Source organism: Meleagris gallopavo, chromosome 2 (assembly GCF_905368555.1).
Source record: "Meleagris gallopavo chromosome 2, MGAL_WU_HG_1.1, whole genome shotgun sequence".
Taxonomy (NCBI): domain Eukaryota; kingdom Metazoa; phylum Chordata; class Aves; order Galliformes; family Phasianidae; genus Meleagris; species Meleagris gallopavo.
This window is the reverse complement of record NC_139405.1, coordinates 43,878,469-43,899,477: the sequence shown is the minus strand read 5'-3', so window position 1 is coordinate 43,899,477 and position 21,009 is coordinate 43,878,469. Positions and strand designations below refer to the sequence as shown.

At 36.1% G+C, this 21,009-nt stretch overlaps 1 protein-coding gene across 1 annotated transcript in view; it reads right to left on the bottom strand.

Annotated features, from left to right (window-relative positions):
- Positions 1–21,009, bottom strand: part of PRKN (parkin RBR E3 ubiquitin protein ligase) — a 681,807-nt gene that overhangs the window by 543,102 nt on the left and 117,696 nt on the right. The window contains exon 2 of the mRNA XM_085216933.1: positions 17,879–18,042. Within this exon, the coding sequence (XP_085073059.1) occupies positions 17,879–18,042 (164 nt within the window). The remainder of the gene's footprint in view (positions 1–17,878; positions 18,043–21,009) is intronic.

Genomic DNA, 21,009 nt, shown 5'->3' with positions numbered 1-21,009 from the left:
AAAAAAAAAAATACCCAAACACAGAATCTCAAGAAATCAGACCTGTAATAGCGCAAAAAGTATAGTTGCCTCATTCATGTAGCTTGTTATATGAATTAGTACTAAGTGAAAAAAACATTATATCATGCACTGAAAATGAAGACAGAAAATAGCATGAGCAGTTTAAGAGTTTCTTGAGGTAGAGGGCAATTGGCTTACAGAGCAAGCAATTTAGCTGACATTATTAAAGGAAAGACTTAGCAAATGCAGCAACAAATATCTTGTTTATTTCTAACAGAAACATACAGATCTCACATTTAGAAATTTCATTATTTTCTAACCTAGTCTTTTCCTAGCATTTACTAAGCCTGTATTCCTATGAATTAAAAATTTGCAGCGAAACACTAAATATTTTCAGCTTATTGGACTCTAAAACAGGCTAAAAGACATATATACGCATATATGTACATATGTATACAGAGTGTTATTTGGAAAAAAGTGACCTCTCAAGCAAAATACATATACAGTTTTGCCTGATTCTACTTAAAGCTATTTAAAGTTAATTAAATTAAAATTTACTTTGAATTTTATGCTTGCAGCTAGAAGGCAAAATATATTATCAGCTACTACACATTTCAAATTGCAAAGGCAATGCATTCTATCATCAACAATGGGATAAATCACAGCATGACTTTGGTTGTTTTTTTCCCCTCCCCCTCTGTGCACACCTAGCAATAATCAACTCCAGAACATGCCACTTTTCAAGCTTCTAAGTCCTCACAGGGTATGGGACTGGGACACTAGTGTGCAATGCTAACTTTGTGACAGTGGAACAGCAGCAGAAAATCAAAAAATGCCTGATTTAGGATGTGGAATTCCAGATGTTTCTAAATTATTCTGGACACACTTATTCTAAACAATCGTGTTTTCTTAAAGATGTATTTCAAATAACTATTTGGGAAAACATTGTTCACAGATAATTTCACATTCGCTAGATCTAGAGAATACTGATTTTTATTTTTATTTTTTTTTCATTCGGTCCTTTGCTATCTGACAAAGCCTAGAATAAGACAACATATTACATTCTGAAGTTTGATTACATATCATCATCTCCTGAAAACCATCAGTAATTGAAAATCAGCATAAAAGAAGGAGGAAGAGGAAATGATTGCTTCCAATTTCAAACAATGCAACTCCTACATAAAAGCTTTGTTTGTCCTGCTCACAAAGAATTCGAGCACCATTAGTTTCTGAAACATGAAAAGAATCCAAATTGAAACAAGTAACTTTCATTTTATTTGGATGTGCTAAACAGGAAGCATTAAAACAAAACCAGTATATTTTATGAATAACAACATGAAATGCCCTGCATTTTTTTTTCCTTATGGTAATACTTTTATAAAAGCCACACAAGAACAGTTACCCTAAAGAACGCTGACTAAAAAGCATTCGTAATTCTTATCTTCTGGATTTTGCAAAGGGGTCTTATATGTCACACTTGCTACTAAAATTAAGTATTAAACTCTCTTATATTTTTGCTTAAACATACTCATTATTATTGTGTCACTATTATATGTGTCAAGCCCATTTCACTTATTTCTCACCTGTTCCTTTTCTTTTGTATAGTTACTGGGATTCCAACTGTTCAACAGATCATGCAGTTGACTCCCCATAGACTACATCTTATCTTCCACTTCTACAGAGCTCCCTAGCAAAAATATAAGAACATATCCAAGTATCTTGGAAAACATTTTGACAATCTTCATACAGATTCCAAAATTATTCAGAATTTGGAAAAAATATGTAAGAGATGTAGTTAAGATAAACACTGCAAATAACAACCCCAGTAAACATTAGTAACTTGCAAAGTTTCCTGCTCAAATCTTCCAAATACCTTCCACAGGGCAAATAAAACAGCTGCTTTGGGGCTAATGTTCTATGAGAAAAAAGAAAAAACTAGACAATATTCTAAGTATTATACAATCAATAGGCTTTACAGAATCTAAGAAATGCTCATGGTAGTGCAGCTTATTAAATTGCCTTGAAACCTTAAACCAAATCAACTACACACTGCTATGCTCCGAAAATTATGTCCTATATAGTGTTTGAAAACAAGTCACTTTGAAAGAATGGCACCTATAATATAATTATTATGTAAAATTGAAACCAATCATCTGCATCTTCAAATAAATCAATTGGACAATTATATGTCAATATATTTTCTCTGCAACACTTTATAATGACATGTTTTCAGATATTTCCTTACTATTGTACAAGAAACTGACCAACAGTTAATCTTCAGTGCAAACTCCTGCTACTCATGACTTAGGGCGGACTGGAAATACTGAACTAAGTAGAATGAGCCATAAAATGCATCAGTCCAAATGTAACGTCCATCAGTCCAAATCATAACACAAACAAGGATGAATTTAAGAGTTGCTTGGGCTTTTTTAAGGGACAGATTTCTAGGTACTTCAGCTTTCATAATTATATTAGGTTTAACAAACGCTTAAGAGTACAAGTTGTCATTCTGAACTAAGTCACACTCAAATTTTAGCAGCCTTTCACATGTAGCTGATAAAGTTTTTTATTTAGGGAGATACTTTGTAAAACCAACAACTCAGTGTTTAGTCAGACATATAACCACACCTCATGATAAACATTATCTGTAACATCAGACTAAGCTTTACATGTTTCCTAGACCTCTTTTCACCTTCCATTTTCTGATATGAAGTTTGCAGAATATCCATTCAAAAACCAATCTGTTTACAAACCATTTACTTCACATGTTTCTGGTAGAAGAGTGAGAAGACATTGAAACAAATCCTGTAATCGAACAAGAACACCTATCCCCTTTACTAATGGTCAAATTACCAATCTGGAGGGAGCTGAGAACACAACAGTTTAATATCTGGGGGAAAGAGTGGATATTAAATTCTGATGTATCAATAGAATTGAATCAATTGAATACATACCACAAAAAAATTATAATTTTAGGGATAAAATATATAGTAATGTATTCATAAGTATGGACTAACGTTATTTCACTTTCTTTAAAAGTTGATTAACGTTGGTACAAGAATGTATATGTGCAAGTGAAAGAACAAACTTCAGAAAAAAAATTACAAAGAGCCAAACCTGTCTTGAAGAGTATTTTTTATTGTAAGAATATATTGTATTAATATCACCTGACTTTGAACTTGCCTGGAAACTTTTGAGAAAAACAGTTTTGAAAATGGTAAAGAAAACAGTCCCTCTTCACAACAGTTCACAAGAGTCGTTCTCACTAAGGAATGGTTATGTATGTGCCAGCAAAGAGCTCTGCCTAGCACAAGCAAGTCTGCACAGCAAAACAACTGATTGTGAGGAATGCAGCATCCATAAAAATCGGCACTTTAGAAAGGTTTTCTGACTAGCCTCAGTCAGATTCCACAGACTCAATGCTAGCAAGCAGTTAGGGTACATCTCCTTTTTCAACCATAAAATCTGTTTTCATGCATTCTAAGACTGCACTGCAGAGAGAATGAAAATGAGTGCATTCCTTATTCAGGTTAAAATATGACTGTCAAGAACAATCTGCCTATTGTGTCCTGGCCTACATACCTGTCTTCAGGTGGATACTCAGAAGAAACCTTATTTCTATATGCATCCTCGCTTTGTATCTAATTTATATAGTCTGCTAATTTAGGGGATGGTTAAATTTTGCAAATTCAGAGCACAGATTAGCTCTGTATTCTTTTACACAACTACCCTGAGATTCCACAGTCAGCATCAGTAGGACAGTCCTGAGATGCAGAAGGAAACCAGCAGGTTCTACTGCATGATGTTAGAGATGGAAATGAAAACACCGGTGTGGCGACTGATATATCTACACTAAACTGAGTAAGGTAGCTTTCCACAATGTCATCACTGGCTGGGTAGATCATGGGGAAAGCAATGGATGTTGTGTACCTTGATTTCAACAAGGCATTTGGCACTGTCTCCCAGATCCTTGCAATGATGCATAGAAAGTGGGAGTGACAAAGAGAAAGCACCAGGAGCATCTCACTTATGAGGTAAAGCTGAGAGACCTGTGTCTCCATCTGGAGAGGATGGAGAAGGGATCTGTTCAATGTTTATAAATATCTAAACTGCAAGAGGCAATTGGATTAGGCCAGACTCTTTTCAATGGTGTGTAGTAATAGGATAAGGAGCAATGGCCAAAACCTGGAACATAAAAAGTTACATACTTGAATGTGGAAGAACTTCCACACACACAGGGTGATAGAACACTAGAACAGGATGCCCAGAGAGTCTGTGGAGTCTCCTCTGGAGACATTCAAGATCTGCCTGGATGTCTACTTGTGCAAACTAGTCTAGCAATCTACTTTAGCAAGGGGTTGGATTTGATCTATTGAAGTCCCTTCCAACACCTGTAATTTTATGATTCCACATGAAATTCCATTAACTTTGCAATTTGTTTATTTTCAACCTCAAAGACATCCTAATCATACAGATGAATCAAAACTGAGTTATAGGAGGACTTTGCCACTTACCTCTGACAGAAATATGAAAGTAAAGGCCATAGAAAGAGTCAACTTCTGGCCGTATTATCTGACACCAGTTACCACTTAAAACAAGCATCTTAATGCATATCATCATCACTAATACATGCATTTGCTTTCCTGTTTTATTTTTTCCTCAAAACAAATTCTTGAAAATAAACTGAGATTAAGCTTTAGTCACTATATCCCCAAGATAATGCTTGGTAAAATACAACTTTTCCCATTCAACCATAAAGGAAAATTACTAGATAAAAGAGAGAAGAACACAGCACTTCGGTCCTTCCACAGGACATTCTGTTTAAAATATAGACATAGTTATACATGCAGCACTTGGCTTATTTTTCTCCTTATTATTGTGTAATAAATTGCAGAAGAGTTAAAGCATAGAACAAAGCAAAATGTTGTAGCCCAGAGTTCTAAAGAGAAGCTTGATAAAAAAAGAATGCAAGATTCATTCACATTAATTCAACCCCAGGTAGGATGTCCCTGAAAGGCTGGCCACTGAGACTTCTGACTATCAGCCTAAGCTCAGTACTGAGTGAAATCCTGACAGCAAACACTTTCAGGATTGACCAAAAATAAGTAAATAAATAAAATGTCTGAACAGGGACTAAATAAGTAGTGTGACCAGAAAGAGTACTTTTTTCTAATACAATCAATACGTCTTGACAACACAATAAAGAACCCACACAATAATACTATTCTAAGTCCTGTTTAATGACAATAGTAATAAAGGCATAACAACAGAAAAACATAAGAAAGCAGCTTCACTGGGAGACTCATAATGGCAGTTTGCAGTGCTTGCAGCTCGTACCCAGCAGGATGAAAAGCTGAAGTGAATTAATACACACTGATATTATCAAATCACATGAAAGTAAATACACCAGTGAGAAGAGTTCATAATTATTATAAGAAACTTCTACCAAAATATAACTACATGTCACAAACTTTCCTTGACAAACACAGACAACTTATCAGTTTGGCAAAGCCAAAGAGATCATTCATTTAAGCTATGCTTTAGTCAATAAAATAGAAGTTGTCTTCTTCGAAATAAGAAAGTTACAGTCCAGTAAGGATTAATGAGTCACAGGTACATCAAAATACACACTTCAGCCACTTCTCTATAGTATACTGAAGACAGGACACGACAATCCTTCAGCCCCAAGCCCTCATGCATCGTTCTTATTAGGCATTTGTAGCAATTGATCAATACAATGGGAAGGTCGTTACAACAAAGGTGTGATGACAGAAGGACCAGCATAATAGAAAGGAGTTATCAAGGAAGGGAAGAAGATTGCTCACCTGGATCAGAAGATTCCAAGTTCACAGGGGAAAGCTTCACCAAGGAGGGATCTCTAGAAAGAGATCCTTCCCCACTAGCAATGAGCCCTTAAATGAGGTCTGAGAGGTGCAGCCAGGCTCCACCCCTTTCAGTCATGCAGCTGAATTGCCTTCACCTGTGCTCCCAGGGCTGACCAGGGGCCTTTCCCCAGGTGCTCAATCAGTGGTTCAGGCTGTGACTCAACAGCTACCATACAGCATCTTTTGAAATGCCAGCATGCCAATGCCACTGTTAAAAAAGATCTGAATTAAGCTCCCACAAAGTGTCCAGTGACAAACCTAAAAGGTACTCCTTCTCATTCTAGGAAAGTTGATGCTTCCCTCATATCCTCTCTTTTTTAAACTCCAATGCCTTCTCTCACGTAAATATCACTAGAAAACCTAGTGTTGCCTGATGGTACCTGATACAGTATCACAGAATTGCAGAATCATAGAGGCTGGAAGAGACCTCCGGGGATCATCAGGTGTGAAGCTTTGATGCAGCAGGTTCCCTACACCAGGTTACACAGAAAGTACAACTTTAAAACTGTGGATTCTGGCCTTACTGTGAGCTAGTGTATATCCTGCAGGGCTGTTACTGCTTTCTGCTGCTAGAAAGATTAGCTTTATCTATAAATACACAACACAATATAGCACACTAAAAATACCTTACAGTAGAGGTAGCATATCTCCCAATGCATGGAAACAATAGAACACATGACAGTTTCCATAAATGAAAACTAAGTTTTATATTCCATCCAAAAGTTCTCTCAAGTTCTATATCCCATTTATTTATCAGTAGCAATTTTTTCAATTTTTTTTTTTTTTTTATAGCCCACAGGAATCTACAAAGTCAATACTTCATTTTAATAGGAAAATAGCTTTTCTGAGAGATTTGAATTATGTCAGGAGATAAGTAATTCATAGACCACTTTACAACTGGCATACATATACTAAAAGACACATGGAGATTAAATCCTGTGGCTACTTGAGGTATGAACCCATCATGCAGTGCTCACCAGTCAGCAATGCATCAATCCTTCAGAGAAGCAGGAGAGTGAACTTCCATTTGCATTCACTTAAATAGATGAGATCAGCAATGAATTCCATCAGAAATGAACACTTCTGGGGATGCTGTTTTTATTACCTCTGCAGTGATAAAGGGTGGCATTTACGGAATTGTCCTCTGAAAAGGAAGTTCACAAATCATTGCAGGCACATAGTATAGGTATTAATACAGTAATGTGTTACTGCATCCAGCTTCTCCGCTCTCCTGAGATCCAAATTAGCACTCTTAGCTCTAATTCCTAATAAGTGCTTACCTGGCTTGTAAAGCTAACATTTCTGGTTGTTAATCTGTCCCAACAAATAACATCTGCTGGTTCAACTTCCTCAAATCTTGCCTTCTATAAGGTGTTTAAAAGTACATTCAATTATGCATTCTGTAATTCTTCCCTTGCCATGATGGATTATAAAACAGTAATTACCATTAGCTGCCTTTATTATAACTGGTAACATTGAGTATTTTGAGCTGCTTGTTTTTTTTTTTTTTTTTTTCCCTATTCTTTAAAAAGTATGCTAAATAAAGTACTAGCCTTTTGAATTTTTTAAAGAGATCTCCATTTTGCCTGTGAGAATTCTTTACTCTTATTCAATGCGATCCCAGAATCATTAATCTTAATAATCACCTAGATAACTCAGTGGGTCTTTCATTAAAGGTACATTTCCACAATACTACTTTTGAAGGCAATAACACATGCTCTTATTTTAGGTGCCATGCCTTGAATATAATTCTTTACATTGTCCTTCATTCTCTTTACATTTACATTGCAAATTATTCACCACACTGAAAATTCTCAATTCCACAACTTACTAGAAAATGTTGAAATTATGTCTTTTAGCATCATTTCCATATGTCTGTTCATATACTTGTGCAATCCAGTTCCTTGTTGGTTTTTTTTTTTTTTTGTTTATTTGTTTGTTTAACTTTCCTAGTCATCTCTGATATATCTTAATCTTCCACCTCACTTCTGGCTTTCTTCCCCAGTGGGAGGATCTCAGATGCATCCTGAACCCTGCTGTATCAGAATTTCTTTAGCTGATCACCTAATCTCACTCAGTTAATGAATGCCATCAAAGTAAAACATAACTCTCTCTGTCAAACCTTTCAGGTTTATCTGAACCTTGTTTATCTAAAATTCCCTTCTACTCTTCTGAAACTCAGTCTGGAATGCTTATCTCAGCACAGCCTACATTTTTACATGTATTGGTTCTTCCCTCCATTATTCTGTTGCTTTGTTGCATCAATTCTTCTCTCTTTTTCAAACATAATATTCCCAGCAAATGTTTAATATTCTAAATACATGAAAAATTTAGACTGAGAAAACTAAGAAAAGTTTGCATTACTATTTCCTGCCCAGAAATAAGAATTACAAAAATATTACATTAAAACTCCATTATTAAAAACACAAGAACCTCAATACATTCAGAAGAAAGGCACCATAGTTTTCACTATTAATGAAGAAAAAAAGAACAGAACACTTTTAAAAAGAATAAGGTTTCCAATAACAAGTAAATTAAAACAGCCAATTGGTTACAAGTTGTTCTTATTCTCATAGAGATATTTTTACTGTAAAATTCTGATAATAGAAACATTAGGATGTTTTTAAAATGGTTGATTCTTTCTCTCTTGGTGCTCAGACACAACACATGCTTAGGTTGTAGTAATAAACACGCTGCTATAATATAAGTGGTAAACAAAGACCCAAAATCACTGTCTAAGGAAATTAAAATAATGCAAGAACAAGGTTATACAATGTTGGTTAAAAAATAGTTAATTTTTCTTGTACTTAAACATACTTGCATACAATTATCTGTTTTGTGCTGACACTATGCTACATACTGTGAAAGATACAAACAAACAGACTGCAAAGTTAAAGATGCGAAAGTAATACAGTAAAAATATGTTTATTAGATATTTTGGAATAAGCTATATAAGAACCAAATCCAAAAGTCAGAGTTTTGGTACATCAAGCATATAAAACTTTTATATGTTTCCATCATGCTGTTTTATGTCAAATAGTTAATATGGGAAAACTGTGTTAGAAATGTTTTTGAAGCTTAAAGATGTTTTATTATTGGTATCACTTCTTTATCTCATATCTGCCATAAAACTAGCAACTGTGATATCACATGTCATCACAAGACATGTAACCTCATCAACCAAAAACACGTCTTTTCAAAACAACCTAAAATAAGGTGATAACTTTTGATGTATTATCATGCATACACATACAAACTCATATACTGATACGCGTGAAGTCCAATATCTCAGAAGATTACCTGGCTGTTTTCCTGCCATGAACAGAGCTGTCTGAAATGAGATGATCCCAGAAGACCCTCCCACTACCTGCAGAAAACCTTGGAGTTCTATAGCCTCTTGATCTTGCAGTTTCTTGTTTAGATACAACATCAGAAAACAAGGAGGTCAACAGTTAGTACAGAAACATGTCATCCAATGAGTCACAATTCAGAAATGTCAGCTCATTAGCAGATAATCTACAAGACAACTTTTCCTCCTTTTATTGCATACACCAGGAAACAGAAGATTAAAAAGAACAATTAGTTTTGTAAGTGGGTTTAAAGGATATTGGATGGAAACAAGGTTTTAAAGAGCTGGAATTGATTGGAAATGGCAGAAACAGAAGCAGGAAAAATAACATGAACTGTGGGAAACCAATACTAACAAAATAAATAGAAGCAAGGAAAACACTGATCAATTCATTCGGGGATACTACTATGCAATTCCTTATCACTAAGCTAAGGAAGAAGAGTCACACTGATATTTCTATGGATGAATGTGCAGCATTTTATGCTAGCTAGGAAGCTTTCCCTGTAAGTAAGTATTTTGGTTGGGGAGAGGAGAAGGAAAGAGCCATGTGTTGGCTCCAGGAAAATAAACGGTAAAACATTCACCAAATCAACAGAGACAATGTTTTATATGGAGAAAAAAAAACTGCTCTGGATATGAAGAGAACAGTAATTATTTCATTTCTGGGACAGGTACTCCTGGTGGTTTTTACTTAATCTAAATGAGGAGAGAAGACTGCTCTATTGGTCTGCTGATTTCCATTTATTATCTAACAGTTCAAATTCATTTCTTCATCAGGCTTTTATAGTTCATAAGTTTATGGAGGGTTACACTAATGAAGTGTATATGTATAAAATTACATACCTAACTTTACTTCAGTAACTTCTACAGTATTTTCTATTTTTCCTCTTTAAACCTGTCTTAGCATTATTTTTTTCAATTACGACCAGTGTTATTTCCTTTAACAGGGCATTTGAAGTCATTAAGCAGCAACACTTTTTTGCCTTTTTAAAAAATTTATTTTTAAAAATCAAAGCCACTCCTTGCAGATATTTTATCATTTATGATGAAAACTCTAATCAGATATGACACAAATTTCCCTTTTACATTTTCAATTAACATAAATGAGAAAGCTTAAAAAATAGAAATGAAGGAAAATCAATATCACTTTCTAAATATTTATGTGACCCTGACAATTACAAATATGAATGTATTACAGACGATTAAGACTAAAGCAAAGATAATATAAGAGCAAGGGACTACAGTCCCTACTTCTATTGAGGAAATATATTTCCATTGGTATGTTATCTGCTACTTAACAGATATTTGCAACATTAAAGTTACCATCTCTTCCTTGCAGTGGAAACAGTGATGTGTAAAACATGCCATATTCCAGACTGCCATGTAGATTTCTATGAAAGCAGCATGCAAGCTTTTGTTCAACACTGTCAAAAGCGTATAGTACTTAAAGGTAGCGACTATGTTAAAAAAATAGCATTCTGTAGTTGAGAACTTATTCTTATCGAATGCTGTTATCAGGTTCTTTACTGCTGTTGCCATATAAATAAATACAAGTCATTACTTTCAGAGCAACCTCTCAGAGCAAAACATTCAATTTTCACTTTGTTTTAAAGAGAATTAAAATAGTTGTCAATTCTTTTTCATACTTTAGTTAAGAATTAAGAAATACGAAGCTTCTTTGAATCTTTTCTGTTAATGTAGTCTATCAGCATAATTAATGACACACTTTTGAGAATAACAGAGGAAGAAAGGAGATGTCCTTCTTACTCTTGAACTTCTGCTAATTGAACTGTTGTTTTTAGTCATGATGTATAATAAACTAAATACTTTTTCAACAAAGTAATCTAGAATGGTGATGAAATTAAGTGAGCTGACCTTTCTTCTCCTGTCAAATTATTACCCATTGCCACCACCACAATAACTCCAGCTTTTTGTAGTTTTATTTCTTAAAGATTTTCACTTCAGCAATCACAGCAGGTTCAGAATGGAAAGTGTACAGTAATGTAACCATAAGAATTAGATTATACCCATAGCAAGATAGAGAGATTCTAAAACTGCACAGCCAATGCAAGTATCAAGGTAGAAAACAAAAAAATAATTATCATAATTAAAGTATCCTTTTAAGATAGTTTTTAAGAATGAAATTATGTCATCTGAAGAGCTTCAGTGGTTTACTAGAGGAGTTTCTTATCAACACATTGTATTTAGGGCAACTACTACTGCAGTGTCTTGCTCCATTTTCTAGGAGGGAGATGAGGTTATTTTAATATTATATACCCTGCGTGAGATTAAGAAACAATGGTTCAAATGTTGGTCTGACCAGTTTATTATAAATCTTAATTAGGAAGATAGGGAAAGGGAGGACAGACATTATTATGAATTAGGGTAATAGGGAAAGGAAGGAAGGCGATAGAAGTGATAGGAAAGAAGAAGCAAGGAGTCTTTATAGGAAGCAAGAGGGAGATAGTCACCACCATGGATCCAGCATGGTTCACAGTTCAGTCATTGATCTTCAGTAGTGGTGGGTCATTGGGCATTGTTGTTCTGTTGACGACGACAACAAAGACAACGGTACCATGGCGATGATGGCCCCTTTTCAATGGTTTCAAAGTGGTCGAGTCAGCTGTCTTTGCAGTGACAGCTCAAACCCAAGGTGGTTGAGTCATCTCTTCCTGGAGTAGCAGCTTCTGGCTTTGGGATCTCAGCAGAAACTCCTTTGTTCCTCTCTCTGGCCTTGCCAGCAGATTAGAGGGAGCAGGGAGGTGCCAACTTGTACCTTGCCTTCACAGGATACAATGGCATCATCCCCCAGTCTCGCATAGAAGCCAGAGTTATTTGATCACAGGCTAGATCTTTCACCAGTAAACTGTCCTGACCACTGTTTTCCGAAGGCAAACAGCTAAAATTGTCCACACAGTGATGTTGATTGCCACATGGCAACACCCATCACTCATCTTCTAGACAAGTCAGTCTTATCACAAGAAATACCTCAGGAAGCAAGCTTTGAGCCAAAAAACAAAGAAGGATTCTCACACGCAGTTTGTCTAAGTCTCATGAAAACCAACTGCTCTTTCAGTTACAGATGTCATAAAATTCATGTAATGACCTCACGTAGAAAATTTTAACTGCATGAGAGAAATGAAGTTTAACAAAAATTAAAAAAAAAAAAATAGTCTCCCATCTGAAACCTTTTTCACATGTAAGAAAATAGTAAGGAGGGCTAGATGCTATGGAAATTAATCCCACAGACTTCAAACAGATTGAAACAATGTCACCAGCAATGTTATTCTACAAACCATGAACCACATTTAATGAACAAGATAGAATTAATCTAGTTATTCAAATCCAGATACTTCTAGAAATTAAATAGAAGCTCATGAAGAGAGCACTTTTGTGAGACAGTGTGCATAGAAAACCATGTCAGACTTCCTCCACTATAATCAGCAGAACAACCAAAACAGTGTCAGAAGAATCCAGAAGGTACCAGAAGTCCATCCTAGATGCCTTGAGCCTTTCAAATGTGGTCCATTTACCTTCCAGAGTTAACCAAACCATTTGAAATTATTTTCTCTCTTATTTGGCTGTAAGTCTGAATATATCCCATACTGCCCTATTTTCAGGAAAAGTTTCCTGTCAAAAGAATGGAAAAGCAGTGTATTTAAATGCAGAATGGAAATACAGTACAAGGCTAAAAGGTCAATTTTAACGTACTCAGAGGTTGCTTTGTTGAAACAATTAAAAAGCCATGTATCCTCTTGAACAGACATGGAAAATTTGTACATTTAAGCTGGACCTGACAATTTCAGAACACAGATGGCTACTGGTATTTTTCATGAAAGGCAAGAGTAAGGCATGTAAATAACAATGTGGTCCACCACAAATTTTGGACTCTGTTCTCACATAAAGTCACAATCTGCAGCTATCAAAAGAATGCAGGAGTGATCAGTACTGTTATCTACTCATTTAGCAAAGCCCATATTATCTTGAAACATGGATGGCATGTTAACATTTCCTTTACTGCTACATTTTCTGGTTTGAGGTAGTACAAGTTATCTCTTTCAGCTTTACAAGAGAAGATCTGCAGGTTGATCAGACTGACTAAAGATACACACTCACAAAATCATTTCCTCTGTTTGAATTCCACATAGGATGATTGACCCAGGCAGAAGGCCTGAGAGCAAATCTCTCCAACCAGCATTTACATATGCAAACGTTGGCTCCACTGTATTCTATAAGCCTCCAAACTGCCTAATATAGAGGATGTTCTTTGAATGTTTTGGCATCTTATACACACAGAACTGCAGGATGCAATGAAATGCACAACTACTTCTGTATTTCAAGATGTCAGTTAAATTCTTAATGTTCATGTGTTTATAACTAACATCAAGCAAACAGGTTTTTTGCTGGTTAGAGACATATTTTGCACTTACGTCACCAAGTTTCTGCTTTATACCTTCAGTAAGCTGAAGTCAAGAAATCTAAAAAGTACTGGAAGCTCTATTACACTGATTTGAGCTTTGCAGTAAGAAAGTTGCCATACACTTAGTTGCACAAGGCCTTTCCAAAATATGCAGCGTTCCATTTTTCACATATCTGTTTCTGCTAAGCAAGTTGTTTTGAAGGATATCTACTGAGATCCACTCTCACAAGGAGCTCTGCCTGGCTTCAGGCTTTTCACACAACAGCAGTGGATAGCGCTTTCAGTAGAAGCAGGTGCTCTCTGTATTGACCTTTTATGCCTACCATTCAGAAGCTGCTCCACAACAAAGAATATCCTTTCCAAACCACTGTCAAAATTCAGCACACTACAATTATTTATAGCACCATTTCCATAGAATCATAGAATGGCCTGAGTATTTCCCCCCTAACATTTCTCTTTTTCTATCTTCTGTAGAGGTGATCATCATTCCCTTTTACTCATTTCAGTTATGTTCACCAACTCGCACACCAAAATTTATTAATACTTCTATTCAAAGTTTTTCTTTTTGAACACATGTATAAATAACATCCATGTAGATGCTTTCCTAATGTTTGTAGTCCAAAACAAACTCACAAGAAACTTATGACCCAAGGCTTGAGAACATGCTCCTGCCAAATACAAGTCCTCTCTGATTTGGAAGCTTCCGCAGTAAAGCACGTTATCCTTAGTCTTCACCTGTCTCAGAGAAATGTATTTTCTATTTTTACCTGACAGAAGGAAAAGCATTCAAAAGAAATGGCTCCAGATTGGGAAACAGAAGACTAAATTCCATCCCTATTTTGCTGAATTTGAACAAGCTATGAATTCCCATCACACTATTTATGTATAAACTATGTCACACAAGGAACCTCTCTCACTTGCCATTTGCAAAGTTGCTCTACACAAATGGATTTTGATTTCTCCCAGAAAACGCAACCCTACATTAATATAATGCTGCTTAAAATTGGGTATCAATATATATATTTTGCTTCCAGAAAGCTCAATTGATTTGCTATTCTTGGAGGCAACAGCGGTATTTCTGTAAGCAGCAGTCATTTCTCATTAAAATATTTCAGTGTCCCTGATACCCAGCCATCTCCTGCTTATTCCTTTGGTGAATTAGCTGTGATTGAGTTCTTCTTTTGCCCTTATGATTGACATAAAAACTCTTACCAGTGTTCTCATATACCCATAATAGTCTTCTGAAACAATTCCTACTTTGAGTATATATTAATTAATTACTTCTATTCATTCCAAAGTGAACTGTAATCAGCAGGGAGCTCTTCATCATTCTCCAGAATATTCAGCAGTCTTAAAGTGACACCATTTGCTGTGCTTTTATGAAGCAGCTTATTGCTCTAATTCCTTCTTATAAGATCCAAATTTTGCAAGTCTCATTCTTCACCCAGTCATTACCAATCTTTTCTTAGCACAGCTCTAATTTCACTACTTGTCCCTTTGTCACTAGCAGAGATACTGATCTCCCTTGTGTACAGTTGAATCACTGTCTGATCTTCCTCTCTTTTTTCAAGGACAAAACACCAATCTGTGCTACCAAATTAAATGTCTCCACACATTTCACTTCTATCATTCCTAGATATTTTGTACTATTGTTGTTATCAAATTTTTCATTTATGTAAAGATCTTAAGTTGGCATTTTCTTCCTTTTACTTATTTCTCTCTAATATTTGTCCAGTCAGCCTTCATTTCTCTTCTGCAGCATTCAGCTACCATGAAAGATTTTTCCACTCTCTCCAAACAGGAAAACAAATGGAAAAGCTTTCACATTTTCAGTTGCATTCTGTATCACCTGTCTGAGATCCCACAGTAGCTGTCAAGCCAAATCTAGCAGCTCTGCAAGCTGCGAAACCAGTAAACTTTATTATCCTGGAATATTTCTTATATCCCTGCCCTACATTCTTAAGATTATCCTAGCTTTTCTCTCGTCCTCTATGATCTTATCATCTAGTAGTAGTTCTCATGCCAAACCTCTAAATTCTCCCATAGTATCCTGGGTAAGTAAGCACAAAAGTAATTTATAAAATATGAAAGGAAAAAATGGTCTAATTAGAAATTCTAAGCTACCGTAAAATAATTTAAAAATTTTAGCTGTGTACAAATGTATGTTGAGTTTTCTTAACCTGCATGCAAATCATTAGGTCTAGAAAATAACTGCTATTAATTTTCTCGTATGCGATGTTAACTTTGAAACTACAGATGCAACATAAACGCCAGCAGTTAGTATTTCACTAGAGCACAAGTTTTACTAGCACTGAGCTGCTTCTGCAAAAAGCCCCAATTCGCCTTCTGTAGGAAAACTCAGATATATCAAACCATCTACCGTTCTTCTTGTGTTGACAATGTCTACAATGAATAGATAAAAACAACTAAAATAATTAAATACCAAGAATAAAAATCTTGTTGATGTTCTGATGTTGATATTAATCATTGGATTATGTAAGGCACCTAAATACACAAGAATGGATTACGCCACCTGAAACAGCTATTTTACATCCTCCCTGTTTTAGAAACAGAAAGTCACCAGCAATGAACATAGATCCGGTTTACGAATAAGTCTTGGCAACACTTAATAATTATGGCACTCCTATTAAATAAATTAAGCAAATAGTCAGCAGGCTCATCTATCCAAAAAGTATATTTTAATTTGCATGGCAAAGCATTGTATGTTGGAAATGACAGCAAGTTTGTTTAAAAGTGAAAAACTTGATTCAACATCTGTGACATAAAAAAGCAGTAACACCAATACCTACAGTTGCTCAGGAAACACTAGGTGGTTCAGAAGCTTAGGACAGAATAACACAGACACTTGGATCTAGGAACTGGCATCTGACAACTTCTACAAGTTGTACTTATTTTTATTGTTATATGTGAAAAATAAGCATAAAAATATAAGTGAAACATTCCGCAGTTTACACCACAAACATATGTATCAAAACTATCTAGAGGTTACGCACTGCAGACTGACAACGATTCATATTTCTGTATTTTTTTTTGTCCTAAGACACCCTAAAACCTTTAGTAAAATAATAAGGATCTTAACCACAGAGAAACAGGACGGGTCATTAACACGGTAGTGACCTTCTGTACCCAGACTTAGCATCCATTTTAATTGCAGAAATACTTCTGAAACATGGCTGCCAATTAATATGAAACACTTTTGCCTGTGAAGGATCTTTTATATAATCACCTGCAGTAAGAGAGATCATCTGTTATTTTGATACAACTGCAGAAGGATAGCAGTTTCATTAAGTCAGTAAATTCAAGTACACTCTATTCAAAGGCCTTTAGGTTTCCCTATGTTCCTAAATGCCTTAGATGTGTGATCTTGTGGTAACTTGTTACTGAACGTACTCTGAAATTCACATTCACTACTCACAGAATAAATAAAAACATTGATAAAGCAACTGTGGCATTGGTGAGAAGAGTAGCAAAGAGAACAAGGAAGAGAAAATTGAACGTAAATTTTCATGCTTACTACAGCTCATCACAGATGAACAATTCTGCACTTACTGAACTGAACAGCTACCTAACCTTGAGGAGCTGAAATTCAGATACCCACTTATAGCCATTCTTCCACACTCCTTGTTGCTCTTAGTTTCACACATTTATGGGCTTGGTGGTTTGGAGCACACTTCCGGCAGGCTTTTTGAAGTAGAACTATCACTTCAGCAGTGCGTTCACCTGCATATGGCATGCGGCAGCATTCACAACAGCAGCAGCAGCCCTGTAGCTATCCTCCAGGGGTCACAATTGGGTTACAAATTCTACAGAATGTGCTGACCGTGCAGCCTGATCTCAAGCAATTTATTCACATCCTTCTTCATTAAGATTCAAATGGAATAAGTATAATAAAAATTGAACAGATACAGAAATTGTGCATGGCTTGCTTCTGTAGTCAGTAAACATTTATTCACTAGGCACAGCTCTCTCTTATACCCTCTCTCTCTCTCGGATTCTCTCTCTTTCCCTATCCTTCCTGCTTGCTGTTTTAATGCATAATTAAGAAGGTCAGAATTAATGAAGCAGTGTGGAGTAAAGTTCAAGGAATCCCCAGGCACTATTTATTCTATTAGATCTCAGGAATGAATGTCAGATTGGCAGCATTAGAGGCAGAAGCAGCAGAGCTGGCAGCAGTCCAGGAGCAAAGCTACCACAGAGGCTTACCTGCAGCGTTAAGTCGTTGCTGAGCTCTCTCCCTGCAAAAATCACCCGCAGCTGGTCAGCTGGAACTCCCTGTCGCTGCGCAACTGCCTCCTTCAGTTGGAGGATGCTGGCATCCAACCCAAGCTCCACCGGGAAACCATGGCTGGAGTTGAACCTGACAAACACTGAAAAAAGGGAAGACACCTTTTAAAGCAAACATTTCTCACTGCCTATCTGCACTACAGTGACTACAAGAGGCTTATTTGTCAATTTCAGAGAGCACCGACTATTTTAAGAAAAAAGCTATTAATACTCTAGTGTATCATTTGGAAAAGAGGAACCGTATGGGATTTCCCATCACAGAATAGTTAGTGACCAATAAACAAAAGCCATGTGCTTCCCCCAGCAATGCTATAAATTGAAGAGAACCATCAGAACCAAAAGGGACCCACATCCAGGCAGCAGTCCAATCAATCAATAATTTGTGGAACAGATTTTTGATCCACAACTAACCTTAACAGACACAGGGCACGTACACTTTGTGCCCTTTGTGCTCTTCCCTGCTGCATGTAACAAATAGATGCAGAAAACTGAGTTTTAGAGCTAAGATATTAAATAATACTCGGAAAAACAATTCACTGTTACACAGTAGATCATGGTCACACGAATTGGTTCCCCACAGATATAATTCTATGGAAGATAATGATGGAGGAAAAAAAAAAAAAAAAAAAAAATCACACACTAGCAGAAATGTTTGGAAGTCTTTGTATTACACTGTGGTCTTTTCAGAGTTCACTAAAACATCTGCAGTACATAACTCCTGCCAACATGTTCCTTCAGTACAGGAAATCACTACCACACTCGCCATATCATTTTTAGAGCTGCAGAGATTGGTTTATATATCCTGAGAAGCCTGGCAAATAAACTCACGAGCTTACAGCCATTCAGCTGGCAGAGTTGTTTTTCACAAGGGTGCTGAGTGTGCTCATTGAGCCCATGACCAGGGGAACGACTACAAGAACTATGCAACAGGAAAAGCTTGACCACCTCCATACCAGTCACTGAGGCTGCATGAACAGTACACTCAACTCCAGTGGGCTGCTTCAGCCAATAAATAGCTTCACTGGCAGAAAGCAGAGGGATTAGCAAGAAGTAATATAAAAACAATAAAAATCATTTGTATCAATTAGTCACTGAATACCTGACATCTGAACTGTTTCGGTATTGACTGCAATAACCATCCCTCTTAAAGATTTTCCATTCACACTGCAATGTTTTAACTGAAGATGTACTCCTTTGAATTTTTTATGACTGACAGAAGCTTAAATTCAAAAGTGCTCATACAGTTTGAGGAAAACTATTTTTAAACTGACAACACGATCAATGATTGTCCAAACACAAAGTCTACCTGACTACTGTAAAGGAGGCAAATGCTCTAAGAGCATGTGAATGATGCCAATTTTTTGCTGAGCAATGAACATGGTAAATATTTGTAATTTCACATCTTTAATATAGATTTTACTATTTCTGGATAATCATTAAGAGCATCTATCTATCTATCTATCTATATATATTATACAACATTTTGAGTTTTGCACTTGAAAGTATTCTCTAAATTTACTAAAACACAGGATAGGATTGCATAATGCTGTGTCAGGAGGAGTGCAGTACATATGCCCTGCAATGTGTTACAGTCTCTTCAGTACATCTTGTTACTGGGTTTGATTTCTATATAAAGATGTTCTGGAAACAACTGAAATGTGAAATTCTTATATTTGGATTTTTCAGAAAAGTGAATGGATTTTGAATTTTATTTTGATTGCAGTTTGAAAAGTGAAGGGCAAAATAGAAGACAAAAGTAGTTCCAATTATTGAACACTTCCCACATTTCCCGGAAGGCTCAAAATGCTCAACTATGAGTAACATTGTATTGATAGCACCTGAGTAACTGGAAGGGGGTGGAGCCTGGATCCCCCCCTCCTCACCCTCATTTAAGAGTTAGAAGCTGAGGGAGCAATATCTCTATAGACAGAGATCACACTCCTCTCGAGCCATCACTGGCTCCTTTATCACTGCAATTGTAAAATAAAACGCAGCAATGTAAGCCAGCTTCACAGCCACAGCAGAAGAGCATAAACAAGTAGTAAGGAGCAACTCATTTAGCTAGACTATTTTGGTTGCCTCTGATAATTTGTAAATTACCTTCACCTTACAAATGATTTTATGATGTAGTCACACACAGAAAGCAACACAGTAATCAAACAGTGTCTATAAAACCTCATCCTTAGTGAGGTTATTTCTCTCCTTAGCAAAGGATAAATTGTCTCACAGAAGCATCTTTAATTCTAGTTAGCGCTGAATGAATATCATAAAGAGTTTAAAAGTGTTCCTTGATTAGCAACTCAAATTTTTATATTTGATTTGTTTTATATCCACTTTAAATAAAAAATGATTGATGTTTATTCAGACAACTATTTATGACTGAGCCATACGGGAGTATTCATAATTACTGTATTTGTACCTGCTATCAGTTTTGTACGAAATCATGAATGGCATGGAAGGGATGAGTGGGGACTGGGCATTTACTTCTGCTGTAAGATTTAGAGGGCATCAAGCTGAGCTTGTAGGAGCTAGGTTCAAATCAGACAAAATGAAATGTTTCCTCACACTTGGGAACTCCCTGCCAGAGAAGTGATAAATGCAAAATGCATAGCTTGGACTCAGTGTGAGAAATTGGTATATGACATAGGCAGCTCAGGAAATTCTTTACTGAAGAGTATAACATATGCGAGGACAAAATAGTTTGCACATAGGTTTTCAGCTTAGAGGCCTACATCTTCAAGTTACATGCTAAGCCAAAGAGGAATTTAACCACTGCAAGGCCAGTAAAATAAACAGATACCAGAAAAAGCCTCCCTCCCCAACTTTTAGGAGAATATTCGTGAGATGTGAGAATATCAGCTTTCCTCGTCCTCTTTCTTGAGGCCTCTGGTTATGGTCACTGTTGCAAACAATAATATACTGTATTAAAAAGATTCTGAAATAGTATGACAGTTCTCCTGTAGGTGTCATGGATTTGCATTTACAGACACAACACTCACAGAATGCAGTATTGAGTGAAATCTAGGAAGCAAACAGATTAAGTCTTCTCT